Source organism: Uranotaenia lowii, chromosome 2 (assembly GCF_029784155.1).
Source record: "Uranotaenia lowii strain MFRU-FL chromosome 2, ASM2978415v1, whole genome shotgun sequence".
Taxonomy (NCBI): domain Eukaryota; kingdom Metazoa; phylum Arthropoda; class Insecta; order Diptera; family Culicidae; genus Uranotaenia; species Uranotaenia lowii.
This window is the reverse complement of record NC_073692.1, coordinates 380,710,854-380,723,170: the sequence shown is the minus strand read 5'-3', so window position 1 is coordinate 380,723,170 and position 12,317 is coordinate 380,710,854. Positions and strand designations below refer to the sequence as shown.

At 39.0% G+C, this 12,317-nt stretch overlaps 1 protein-coding gene across 4 annotated transcripts in view; it reads left to right on the top strand.

Annotated features, from left to right (window-relative positions):
- Positions 1 to 11,022, top strand: part of LOC129748696 (tetraspanin-11-like) — a 57,362-nt gene extending 46,340 nt beyond the window's left edge. For all 4 annotated transcript variants that reach the window (XM_055743375.1, XM_055743378.1, XM_055743377.1 and 1 more), the window contains 3 exons: positions 9,298 to 9,418; positions 9,485 to 9,676; positions 9,879 to 11,022. In XM_055743375.1, the coding sequence (XP_055599350.1) occupies positions 9,341 to 9,418; positions 9,485 to 9,676; positions 9,879 to 10,316 (708 nt within the window). In that variant the 5' untranslated portion in view covers positions 9,298 to 9,340 and the 3' untranslated portion in view covers positions 10,317 to 11,022. The remainder of the gene's footprint in view (positions 1 to 9,297; positions 9,419 to 9,484; positions 9,677 to 9,878) is intronic.
- The last annotated feature ends 1,295 nt before the right edge of the window (positions 11,023 to 12,317 follow it).

The following is a 12,317-nucleotide window of genomic DNA, read 5'->3' as shown; positions in this document are numbered from 1 at the left end:
CACTCAGATTTGTAGATCTTGCCATTTACTGTGCCCTTTGTCACGAAAGGCTCACTCCTCAGTCCGCAAGAGCAGCTGGCCTGGCAAACGAGATATTTGGAGGCAAACTTCGACATTTTCTTCTTCTTAAATTTGTCGTCCACATCGAACTTGCTCTTGCCGGTGAAAAACTCCAACCCCGGAATTTGCTTAGAATCGGCTTTTATGTACGTTTCGTCGTCCATCACACAGTATCCGTATTTTGTCAGCGTCTTCTCGTAGAGCTTTCGTGCCCGAGATCGCGATTTGGAAAGTTCTCTACCTTGTATGTATGTAGTCATGCTCTCTTTTTTGCATTCTGGACGTAGCTCTGCGACATGCCGATCTTTTTATCCAAATCACTTCGGCTTGAGACGTTGGGATTTGCTTTTATCATCCACTTCACCTTTGCCTCCTTCTTTTTGTTCTCCGGTCCCAGTTTTCTTCCAGCTTCTTTGTCGTGATCCAACGTCAACCGCTCCTGGAACCGCTTCAACACTCTGGAGACAGTTGAATGGTGAATGTTCAACATTTTTCCCAACTGCCAGTGCGACAGGTCAGAAAATTCCAGGTGTTTTTAAAGAATTTTTTTTCTCGACTTGCGTTGGTTCGCCTCCATTATCGTTGAATCGAAAAGCACGACTTCGAGTTTGACAGCATGTAAACAATACACATCAATGATTTATTTATTTACATAGTACACATCAATGAGAAAGTGTGCAAAATTTGGTTGATTTTTACCCAATCGTAAAAAGTTATGCCCTGTTGAATATGTCTCAATAATTTCGAGTTCGCTCTTTACTCCGGTGAACTCTAAATTTATTATAAATTGTTTTTTTTTTTTTTTTCATTTCATTCTGAACTCAAATTTAGAATATGAGTTTGAAATTTGTACTCTGAATCTGAATTCAAAATCTGAGTTTAGAAAAAATGAACATCTCAATTGTCTCTTCGGTTCTTCTATGAGACGTCCTACACCGGAATTCAGATAGTAGAATGATAAGCTTAACCTTTTATGAAGAATTGTGGTTTTCAAGTTCTGATTTTTATATTTTAAATTTCTAAAAATTCAACCCAGTTCCAGTTTCGAAGTTTTTTGTCATTTTTACCCAACTTTTTGTTATATTTTTAACTTTTAATTTCATCATTTTTGTCAGTTTTGTCAATTTTTTGTCTTGAGTAGCAGTTATTTTAATGTATAGATTTAGAGCAACATCAGTGAATTAAATTGTTAATTAATGTCGTTAGAAAAATATATGAAAACAATTTTTCAAGCTTTCGCTAGTAAATTTTCCCTAGAATTTCAAATTTTACATTATTATCAATACATCTAATGAAATTCCTTATAAAATAAAAATTTTGATAAAAATGATTTTAATCAAAAATTTTGAAGAAAATTAGAAAATTAACAATAAAAATTATCTAGAATCCACGTCTTAAAATTAACTGGAAATACTGTTGCAAAAAAGAGCACTTCAGAAAAGGTGTATTATCTATGATCATTTCTGTTGAAGACAGAATGTAGTTTCGAGTTGAGTGATTTGATAATGCATTTTTCCCATACGTTCGTATTTAATCATATTTAACATAGGTAGGGGAGAGTGGGGTATCGTGGGCCATGGGGAAACGTGGGCCACTTTTAATATCTCAGATGTGTGTTGAGATAAAAATCTCAAACCAACTGTCATCGTCGTCGCTTTGCGTGAGCATATATTTCTATATGTTGTTGACTGAAATACGCATCATATGCTTCTTTTATTTATCAAACTAAAAAAAGTTAGAAAAATTTACTTACATAATTAAAAAAACACCCGCTAATTTCATCGATGGGGAACCTGAAGTGCATAACAAAAATATGCTCATACGCTTATGACCTTAGTTTTGTCATGATCTTTCACGTGGAAAAGGAATTTTTGATGAAACATCAATAAGTCACACAAACGCAACCAATTTGCAAATCATAGCTTGTGGGGAATCGTGGGCCACACATCTTGAACTACCTATATTTTTATGTTTTTATACACATTCTGAACTTAAAACACGTTCTTCCTATTTGTAAAGTTTTCTTATGCCAAATGAAGAGTTATGAAAAATATTTTGTCCATCTATATAAGAAGTTTTGCCAAAACGTTCGCGGGCCAGGTTTTGGAATCTATGCGATCATACACAGCTCTCTTTTTTATTTCATCATCTGAAATTGCTTTGAAATAACGAAATGAATTAGGAAATCACAGTTTTGGGTCAACTCATAAACTTGGCATGTTATTTGGTCAATTTGGATTTGGTGGCCCACGATTCCCCACCGTTTTTCAAAATCCAAAAAATATTGCTTTTTTTCAAACAGTCAGAGTTTGGGGAAAATAACTTATTAAAAATTTAAAAAAAATACCTTATGATACCTTGAAAATGTAGAAAACCATACCATTTTATATTTTCATTTTATCTTTTATAATAAAGAAGTTATGGAACAACGAAAAAAAGTGGCCCATGATTCCCCACTCTCCCATATGTATTATTGAGCTTTCATTTTTTCTTTATTTCTGACCATATTAATTTCCTTCAAAACCAAACCTTTAGTAAAACTATAATCTATTTCCAACAGTTGTTGGCTATCATAATGAGTCCTTTACTTATGCAACAACTTATTCAATCGGATTTATTTCCGCCATTAAAATGACAGCGAAATTTGATTAACAAATCTTTCTAGTTAGCAAAATTTCATCATGAACGCCTTCAGCCTGAAAGTCGCGAATAACGTTGCTCCGATATGCAAAACATCTGGGGGCGATTGTTCAGCTGTTGAATGGAGCAAAAACAAATTTAATAAATAGAGGAAAAAAAAAGTTCGCATGTTTCTTCGTTAGCTTTTAAAATAATTAAGCGAGAAGCATGTGTGGTTCCGTATCCGCGGTTAGTAGAAAAAAAAACCACAATCGGGAGAACCCTGCGATATGTAATACGGGTAACGCTTCGCAAATTTAGGCAGAATTCAACCCTCGGAAAAAAATGAACAAAGCTAATAAAAATGGGGAGCTGCAAAAATCATCCATAATTGAATTGAATTTAGTTAATTCACTCATTGTTCACGACACGTGCCCCGAAAAGGTTAATATTTTTTATTAGAACATTGACTTGGCTACCAAATTTCCAACGTTTCTTTTTTGTTCCGGTCGCTTCCTTTCAGTAGTAAGTGGATCTGACTAGATGGTGACTTATGCATGGTTCCCCAAATTTAACGCCAGAACCAGTCAGTGAGTGAACGAATCAATTAATCTAATCTACACATGCTGACATGCTCCGTACTTCTGTTGAATTGAGTCGGGTTTATTAGAATGGGTCGGACACTCCCCGCAGGGAACATTTTTTCCGGCATTCATCTGCTGAAATCATGAATACACGCCCGCACCGCGCCGTGAGAAATTGAAACTATGAAGTCGGGTGGGAGGAAACAAGGCTAAGTTTTCCCAAACTTTGAACACATTTCAGTTTTCGTATTTTTTTTTGTTTTTTTTTCGGGAAACTGACACGAGAAACTAATGAGTTGTGACTGGCGCGCGCGCCAGCAACATCATAAATTCCGGGCTGCATTCGGAACTAACTTCATTATGTAGCGGGTGTCAGACGAATAAGATGTGAATTATTAGTTCGAATTTTGTTTTCGTTTTCACTTTCGTTGAATGATGGTGCGCTGGGATAAAATGCCCTCATGTAGGACAAAAATTGACAAAAATGACAAAAGTTATAATGTTTGGCTTTTTTTTTAAATGATTGATAATAATTTTACAATTTTAATCTTTTTCGAATTCGATTATTTTACATGTGGTTCGATGCGAGTTGTAATTTCTTCTACTAGCCAATTTTTAAACATTGTACACAAAGCCATAAGTTTTCTTAAAAATGACCACAAACATGATTTTCGAATATTTGTTATTTTTTATTTCCCTAAATTCCATTCATTTTTTATCACCGAAGGGTATTCTACAAACATGGTTGAGTGAGCTTCATATGTAAATCTTTTTTTTTACTCCATACTCAACATACACAGCTGTTGCAGTTCCGGATATGGGTTCGCACCATCAATGATACCGGGTGCTAGTACAACATAAACCGATGATGTTTCACGCGTAGATATTGGCGCATAAAACGCACAAGTCACCCCCATTCAAGGCTTCTCGGTTAAAATGATTTTGATAGTCTCCAGTTTTTTTTGTTTGATTTCGCTCGCGTCGCCATTCCAAAGCGGTCATCGCATTGATGTTCGGCAGTGATTTTTTTTCCACTAAGTCAACCATCAACCAGCCCGATGAGTCCTTGGCATTGGCCGCACAACTTCACTGGACGGGGGCTGTCAACTGGAAGTAGTAGTAGTAGGTGGTTTAGTTTAGTAGTTGATCGTTAAACACAATGGCGACCGAGAGCCTCTGATCGTAAGTAAGGCTAGCTGAGTCAGGTAGTTCTGATGAGTATGTAGTTCCCTTCACTTTTGCCCACACGACTTCGAAACCATTCAACAGCTCGAAGATGATTACACTTCCACATAACTAAAGCCTTTATGAGTTTCACTGAATGAGCGATTGACCTCTTTCCGCAGATCAGAATAACGAAAGGCGCGCGCCAGATCAATTAAACGGGGGTTGACAGACAAGTTCATGCTCGGCCGTTTCGAGTTCACGAAAGCGAGAATCCTTCCGTTTCCTTCCGATGACCTGAGTGATTCGCCGCGGGTCGATCGTGACAGAACTCGAAACACGTGTTAGGTTAAACCATTCCAGCTTCGCGAGAGCCTGCAGCGCAATAATGTTGATTGTTTTTGAATTGCGCGGTTATAAATTAAAATATTCTCAATCATTCCGCTCAATGGGGGGGCTCCATATGATGTGGTCACCTTTAAGGCGGAAGTTCGATTAGTCATTGGCTTAGATCAGAATCGCTTATCCAGAATGATGGATTCAATCTGTGGCACAAAGAATTTTGAACACGTTCTAGAAACATTCTTCAGCCCAGAATTAAGAAAACCGGAACATACATTTTTTTTTATTTACCTAGTTACCATGTTTTAAATTAAATCAGGAAATAAGAATATATGTACAGTCCCCCCACAATCATTAGTCACTTAACGTATCATTTAACCACAAAATGTTCGTTCATTCGGGTGTTAGTGGACCAAACATAAAGCTTTGCATGAATTTCAGTCATTAAATATTCCCTCTTCGATTTCAAACATGATTTTGTTTCCAATTTTGTTGATAAATAAAATAATTTACCGAAACAATCAACGTTTTTCAAAACCACAATTATGGGTCAAAATTGAAGCTTGTAACAATAGTCATATTGCCCACAATTATTAGTCACATAGAAGTCCATGGCAACACCCGAATATCAACATGAAAATCAACAAGTTTCTGGCAAACATTCAGGGGCATTCTTCGCTAGTATACGTTCAAGGGGCAATTGGGTTGAGCTAGCAACCAAGAAATGTTTTGTTTTGCTTGCGAAAAAGTGACCCATGATTGTGTGGAACTTGGTGGATTCTGTAACAATTATGGGTCACTTTTATTTTGCTAAATATAATTGAATTTTCGCATTTCATTCGCTTAGTTTTATTTGGAAAATGTAAACTCTTCTTTTGTGCTTATATGGGACCAATTCATTCGGTTGGAATCTATGAAATACCCGCATAAGGGGCTTAACGGTTTAATATGTCAACCTTATAACATTGGATTTTTATGCGATAGTTCCACAGCTAATAGTTCACCTTTGATAAAAAGTATTCAAACAGCAATTTTACTGTTATCAAACGCACAAATAATGTTTTTAATGCATTTTGATGATATTGTCGATTAACTAAAAATAATAATATGATATAATTTCTTTTGGTTTAGTAGATATCAGCAGTTCTAATGATCGGTGACTAATAATTGTGTGTGACCCATGATTGTGGGGGGACTGTACATTAAAAATTGGAACAGATTAAAAATATAAACAATTATACAATATAAAGGGTGCCCAAGATGAAACTGCCATGCACACTATGAAATTGCTGTAACTTTTTAACCGTTGGGCAGAATTTAATGAAAATTTAAGTGGATTTAGTTCATAGTGCATTGTTTATATTATTTTGAAGTCCTGTGATCAAAACTCGCGGAAATGGAGTCGAAAGAGCAGCGTTGGGAATCGCGAATTCCACAGATTAAGCGGTTCCATGAACGATTGACCACCGATCGGAAGTTCAGAAGTGAAGGAAAAAGTATACCGTTCAACACCAAAAATCACAACCTTCAACCGAAACCCGAACGCCTTCGTTCGGGATGTGGCTATGAAGCTGCACCTCAGCCGAAATTTTGTCCAGAAGTCCAAAACTAAGGCTGGGCTTCGAACGTTCAAGGTACAAAAGGCCCCTATTCGCGACGAGAAGCAGAACAAGTCCACCAAAACCCGTGCCAGGAAGTTATACCTCAACATGCTGATGAAAGTTGAATGCTGCATCATGAACGACGAAACATATGTGAAGGTCGACTTCAAACAGATCCCCGGCAACCTGTTTTTCACGGCCAAGGATAAGTTCAGCGTTCCGGAGCATGTCCGCACTAAGAAGATGTCCAAATTTGTGTGAAGGAAGTGGAGGGAAGCGGAGTGCACCTTTCGTGACCCAGGACACGATGAACGGACAGATGACATGAAAGAAGCGGCTGCTTTCTCTCCTGAATGCCCACAACTTCCCAACAATCTTCTGGCCGGATTTGGCCTCATGCCACTACTCCAATGACGTGCTGAAGTGGCATGCGGACAATAAGGTCAATTTCGTGCCGAAAATGTTCAACACTCCGGAGCTCCGCCCCATCGAGAAGTACTGGGCGATTATGAAGCAGCAACTTCTTAAACGACCTGAGGTACTCGAATTTTGCGTTTCAATTTTGTGTGTAGCAATTTCATCGTGGACACCCTTTAACAAACGCTTCATAAAATTAATGAAAATATTATGTTTAAGAATGATTTATTTATTTTTATTCATATTTATTTCGTTCTCCGATTTCTACGTCATCCCACATGCGCCAGATCACGCTCCACTTGGTCTAACCACCTCGCTCGTTGCGCCTCTGTTCGTCTCGTTCCTACCGGATTCAAAGCGAACACAATGTCCTGCCCAGTGTATCCGTCCAGCCTTCGTCACCTTCTGGATACTGGGATCGCCGACCTCGTGGTTCATCCTTCGCTCCCACACTTCGTTCTCTTACACACCATCAAATATGGTTCTTAGCACTCGTCGCTCGAACACTCCGAGTGTACGCAGGTCCTCCTCGAGCAATATCCATGTCTCGTGCCCGTAGAGAACAACCGGTTTAATTAGCGTTATGTTAAGGTAACACTTCATGCAAGGGCTAAGTCTTCTAGACCTGCAACTGCTTGTGGAGTACATAGTTGGCACAACTTCTGCTGATCATTCGCCGTAGGATCTCAAGGCTGCTGGTGTTATTGAGATGGACAAAGTCTTCGACTATCTCCAACTCGGCTCGGAACCGCAGGCCAGCGTATACTTCGTCTTGGACGTATTCATCATCTGATGATCTGCCGACTCTATCAATATCATCGGCAAAGCATATAACTTGACTGGATCTGTTCAAAATTGTACCTCCCCATTTTGCCCACCGCTTATCGAATAACACATTCTAACATCATGCAGAATAGACAATCGCCTTGTCGAAGCCCCTGCGTGATGCGAGAGAACTCGACAATTTTCCCGAAATCCGCACACAGCTCTGCGCTCCATACATCGTCGCCTGGTCATCTTAACGGAAAAGCCGTACTCGTCCATAGCTTGCCACGGTTGATTGTGCTTACGTGCCCGAGTTTAAGCCGTCGATTGTTGCCGCTCATCACGGTTTGGGAAATTCTGTACCTTGTATGTTTGTAGTCCACAGCTCTTTTTTTTGTCAAATCACGGCAAGGAACGTTGGGATTTGATTTTATCATCCGCTTCACCCTTCCCTTCGTCTTTTTGTTCTCCGGTCGATTCAACTATTTTTTAAGCTGGAATAAGGGTTGGTCCAAAACTGAGCAAATTTGGATCCAATTTTTTGCAGCTCTAAACCATTTGGCAGTTAATAGATCACGAATGGGGTTGTCATTTTGTTTTCACTGGATTGGATCTTATATTTTTAGTCCAATTCTGGTTTAAATGAGACCCACTTTGTAGGCTGCATTTATGACAATGATCACAGTCCAATTTATCGCCCTTCTTGTGCTGGTCTTCAGCTGGCGAATGACTTCCTTAACTTCATTCATCGTTCGGAGTGGCTCCATTTCGTCGTTGGCTACGCCGGTTCCTCCACCGACTTGTTGTCCTGCACATGTACGCCGTTCAGGTATTCATCTAAGTGCTGCTTCCACCTTTTGATCATCTCATGATCGTCCTCCGTCCTTATCCCGGCACATTTCGCCTTGCGGCACAAAGCCTTTGCGGGATGCGTTGAGTTTATGAGAGAGCTCCAGGCGGCGCTTTATTTTCCTGGAAAATTTGGACTCGCTGCCGCTTTCGTAATTTTCCACGTACTGTCTCCTGCGCAGCTTTCTCTCCGTCCATCACCCTCCTAAACTCCTCGTTGAACCAATCGTTCCGTCGAGTTCGTTCCACATGCCCGATGACGTTCTCGGCAACGCTGTTGACGATTGTCTTCACATCCCAAAAGTCCTCGAGAGGGGCTTCGTGAAGTTCGCCCTCTGCGGTGCTTCTAACGATTGCGCATAGTCTGCCGCGACCTCAGGTTGCTTTAGTCGTGCGATAATTAACCGATGCAGGTGTCGGTTTCGTATGTTGTTCACTACAGGAGTTTTGAGCGCACCTTCACCTTCACAAGATAGTGGTCCGACTTGATGTTTTTGAGGGATATATAATTTATAAAAGCTTTGAACTCATATGAAGGAAACTTGATGCGGTAATGAGGTATATCGTATACCAATCCCGTACAGCACTCTTGTAGAATCCTATTGAACAGTGACTGCTGCTTTGATTGATTGTTTGATTAGAGAGACTTTTAACTTAAAAGTTCATTCATCCCTGAGCTGCTTTGAGTTCATGAATTCAAAGTGTTTTTACTATTAAGTCTATAAACCTAAACATAATTTTTCGATTAATCTCCTTAATCTAACACATCAAGGAACACGAAGAAATTATAACGGAAAAACATCGAAACGCGTAGAAGCACGAGATATTCACATGTTCGCAAACTTCATAGATGTTTAAATGTTAATATTCTGTCTTTTTCTCTATTCCTTTTTCAGATAACTACCATATCTTGAAGGTCCTCTAAAAAAGCTCGCTAAGATGGGATCAGGCGGCAGAATGGACTGCTGCGGGCAGTGCGTCAAATACAGCATGTTCATATCGAATTTTGTCATTTTTGTACGAATGAAAACCTGCTAACGAAACTTTGAGTAAATATAATAAAGGTTCATATTCACCTTTTAGGTCGGCGGTGCCATCGTGTTCGGACTCGGCGTTTGGACCATGGTCGACAAGAACTTCATCAACGAGCTGCTCGGTACGAATCTGTTCTCGGGTGCCGTTTACGTACTGATCGCGACATCGGCCCTCGTCTGTTTGCTGTCGTTCTTCGGATGCATCGGGGCGGCCAAGGAGTACAAATGCATGCTGCTCACGGTGAGTTTCTTTTGGTAGCAATTTCATAGAACATTTCATGGAATGCAAAAGTGGAGAGTGAAAGCATTTGTCATAAATCACCTAATCCTAACGCATCACATTTATCATTGCACGCATTCTTCATTTGCATTTACTCACTTACTCAGACTTTTACACGCCTTTCCCTGCTGTTTGCTCATAACGCTCGTTCTGTTTTTTGCAGTACTTCATTTTGATTTTCATGATCTTTGTAACGATGCTGATCGGAGGCATCCTGGGGTACGTTTTCCGTGAGAAGGTTTCCCAGACTATGCAGCAGGAGATGCGTTCCTCGATGACGTTCTACGGTGCCTATGGCAAACGATCCATTACCCAGGCTTGGGATGTGACCCAGGAAAGGCTCGAGTGCTGCGGCGTCAAGAACTACCACGACTGGAGTGGAACGATCCCGAAATCCTGCTGCAAGAAGACCTACAATGACTACAAACCGTGCCAGGACAGTCCGATTCCGGAGAACATTCACATCCAGGGTTGCTTGGACATAACCTCCAATGTGATCCGGGACAATGCGGCCGTCATTGGAGGGGCAGGGATCATAGTGGCGATACTGATCATATTCGGGATGATATTCTCTTGTGCCTTGTTCCGTATGATAGAATAGCCTTGTTTTAGTGTACTTTAAGTTGTGCTCTGCTTGTGATTGTGCTTCTCGTAGTTCTTTGTTTGCTGAAGAACTGCCCAAGAAATGCCTCAGTCAGATTATATGTTGTAATCATTTATTTTCTTTCTCGCTTCATCTGCCTAACGTTTGTCTTCTATTACCTGATAAAAAAAATCAAAGAAAGTACAATGATAGGCATCGTATTTTATTTTTTAAATTTTCAATTACGTATCTGCCAATCTGCTTCGTTAGGCCTTTTTTTTTTATTGTGAAACTTGAATTACATTTAATGAAGCTAGATGAGAAATACATCTCTTCAAACGGAAACTGTATCTTGGAATCTCTCAATGTATATAGTAAAATGCACCATGCATTTAAAACAACCATTAAAAGAAACACATACAAAAAAAATGGACAAAAACATTACACCGTAAGTGCTTTGTAACACACACACGAGAAAAAAATCAACGCGCACTGTTTCTAATAAGTATATTTTAAAAAGTTTTAAGCGTAAGGGCAGTGAAGGGCAGAAGCCAACAAATAAGCTGTACTACTAAGCCTAGTTTAAACATATTTTCATTCCATCCAGCCAGCAGTCTCAGAGAAGCTTGAGATTCACATTTTACCAACTCTCATATGTACGTGTCATTGTGAAAGTCCGTAATTTAAATCGACAACTGATAAAATAAAAAAGTATTTAAAAACAGCTTGGTGTATTTTTTTGTTTCGTGGAATTCCTGGTTTGTTGGTTTTTAAAACACATCTGCGCCGCGCGTGAGATGACAATAGTCGAGTCACCTCACCGTCACGGGACTTGATTATATCCCAAAAGCCCGAAAAAAATTACCCAGAATGATTTTTACACAGAATGACAAATACCGGAGATCAAACCCCAGAATGAACCATTCCTCAGAATTTTTTTTCCCAGAATGGATCATTTCCCAGAATTCTTTTCCCCAGAATGGGCCATTTTTAGTAAGGACATCTATTTTAGAAATATACATACCAAATTTATTAATACCAAAAATTTGGTATGTGATGATAATGATTCTATATAAATTCTTCTCGCTCATTTTCACTATCTTATATTTCTTCTAACTTTCTATCCGCCTATAAAAATTTCAGTGAAGACGCTGGCTCCGGATCGCCAGCAGTGGAGATCTTTTATCTCAGCCGCGTCGGTCAATCGGCGCCGGACCCTTAGATTAGATTAGATAGATAAAAATTTCAAAAATCTCAAGGTGTCTTGACTAAAAAGGACACCGATAAGGCCGATTTGATAAAGTAATGAACGAAAAATCAGAGTTCAAATATATTTTTGTTTTCAAGAAGGCAGGATTAATAATAACTAACAACAAAATATAGAATGTATATTTTAATTAAAACTTAGATTCGAATACTAAAATTAAAAGTAAGAGTTGAAAAGTTTGTATTTTGTTAATGCAGGTCGGATTTGAGCACGCTGGTGTAACTCTTTTGTTGTTGTTTTGGTTCTCTGGGTAAATTTTTGAAATTATTATATAGTCTGATTGATGGCCGAAGGAATGAGTGGGGGGGAGTTTCGGGGGTTAACCCTTCGAGGGTTAATCCCCCCCCCCCCTCCCCCCTAATGCGGTTCCTAAAAGCCAATTGAAATGTTCTTCTCTAAATTCAACACTTTAAATTCCTAATCAAATTTTGATGAACGACTAAAATTATTCAAATGTAATAATCTCGACTCAGAAATAAAGCCAAAACCTCGAAATCTTATTCCAGGTCCACAATTCTACTACAGTTTTTCAAAAAATTTCTCACTTGTTGATAGAATTTGAGTTCCAAATATCGAATTTAAATAAGACAAGACTTAGCCTATCAGATTGCCCAGATGTTGCCCGATGTTGTTCATTTATTAGCAAATTCAAACGAATTGAATTGATTCATTAGAAAAGAGTCTGTTTGAAAACCCATTAGAGTCCACAAATATAAAATAAAATTTAGATTTATTTTGAAGATTTCATTCTT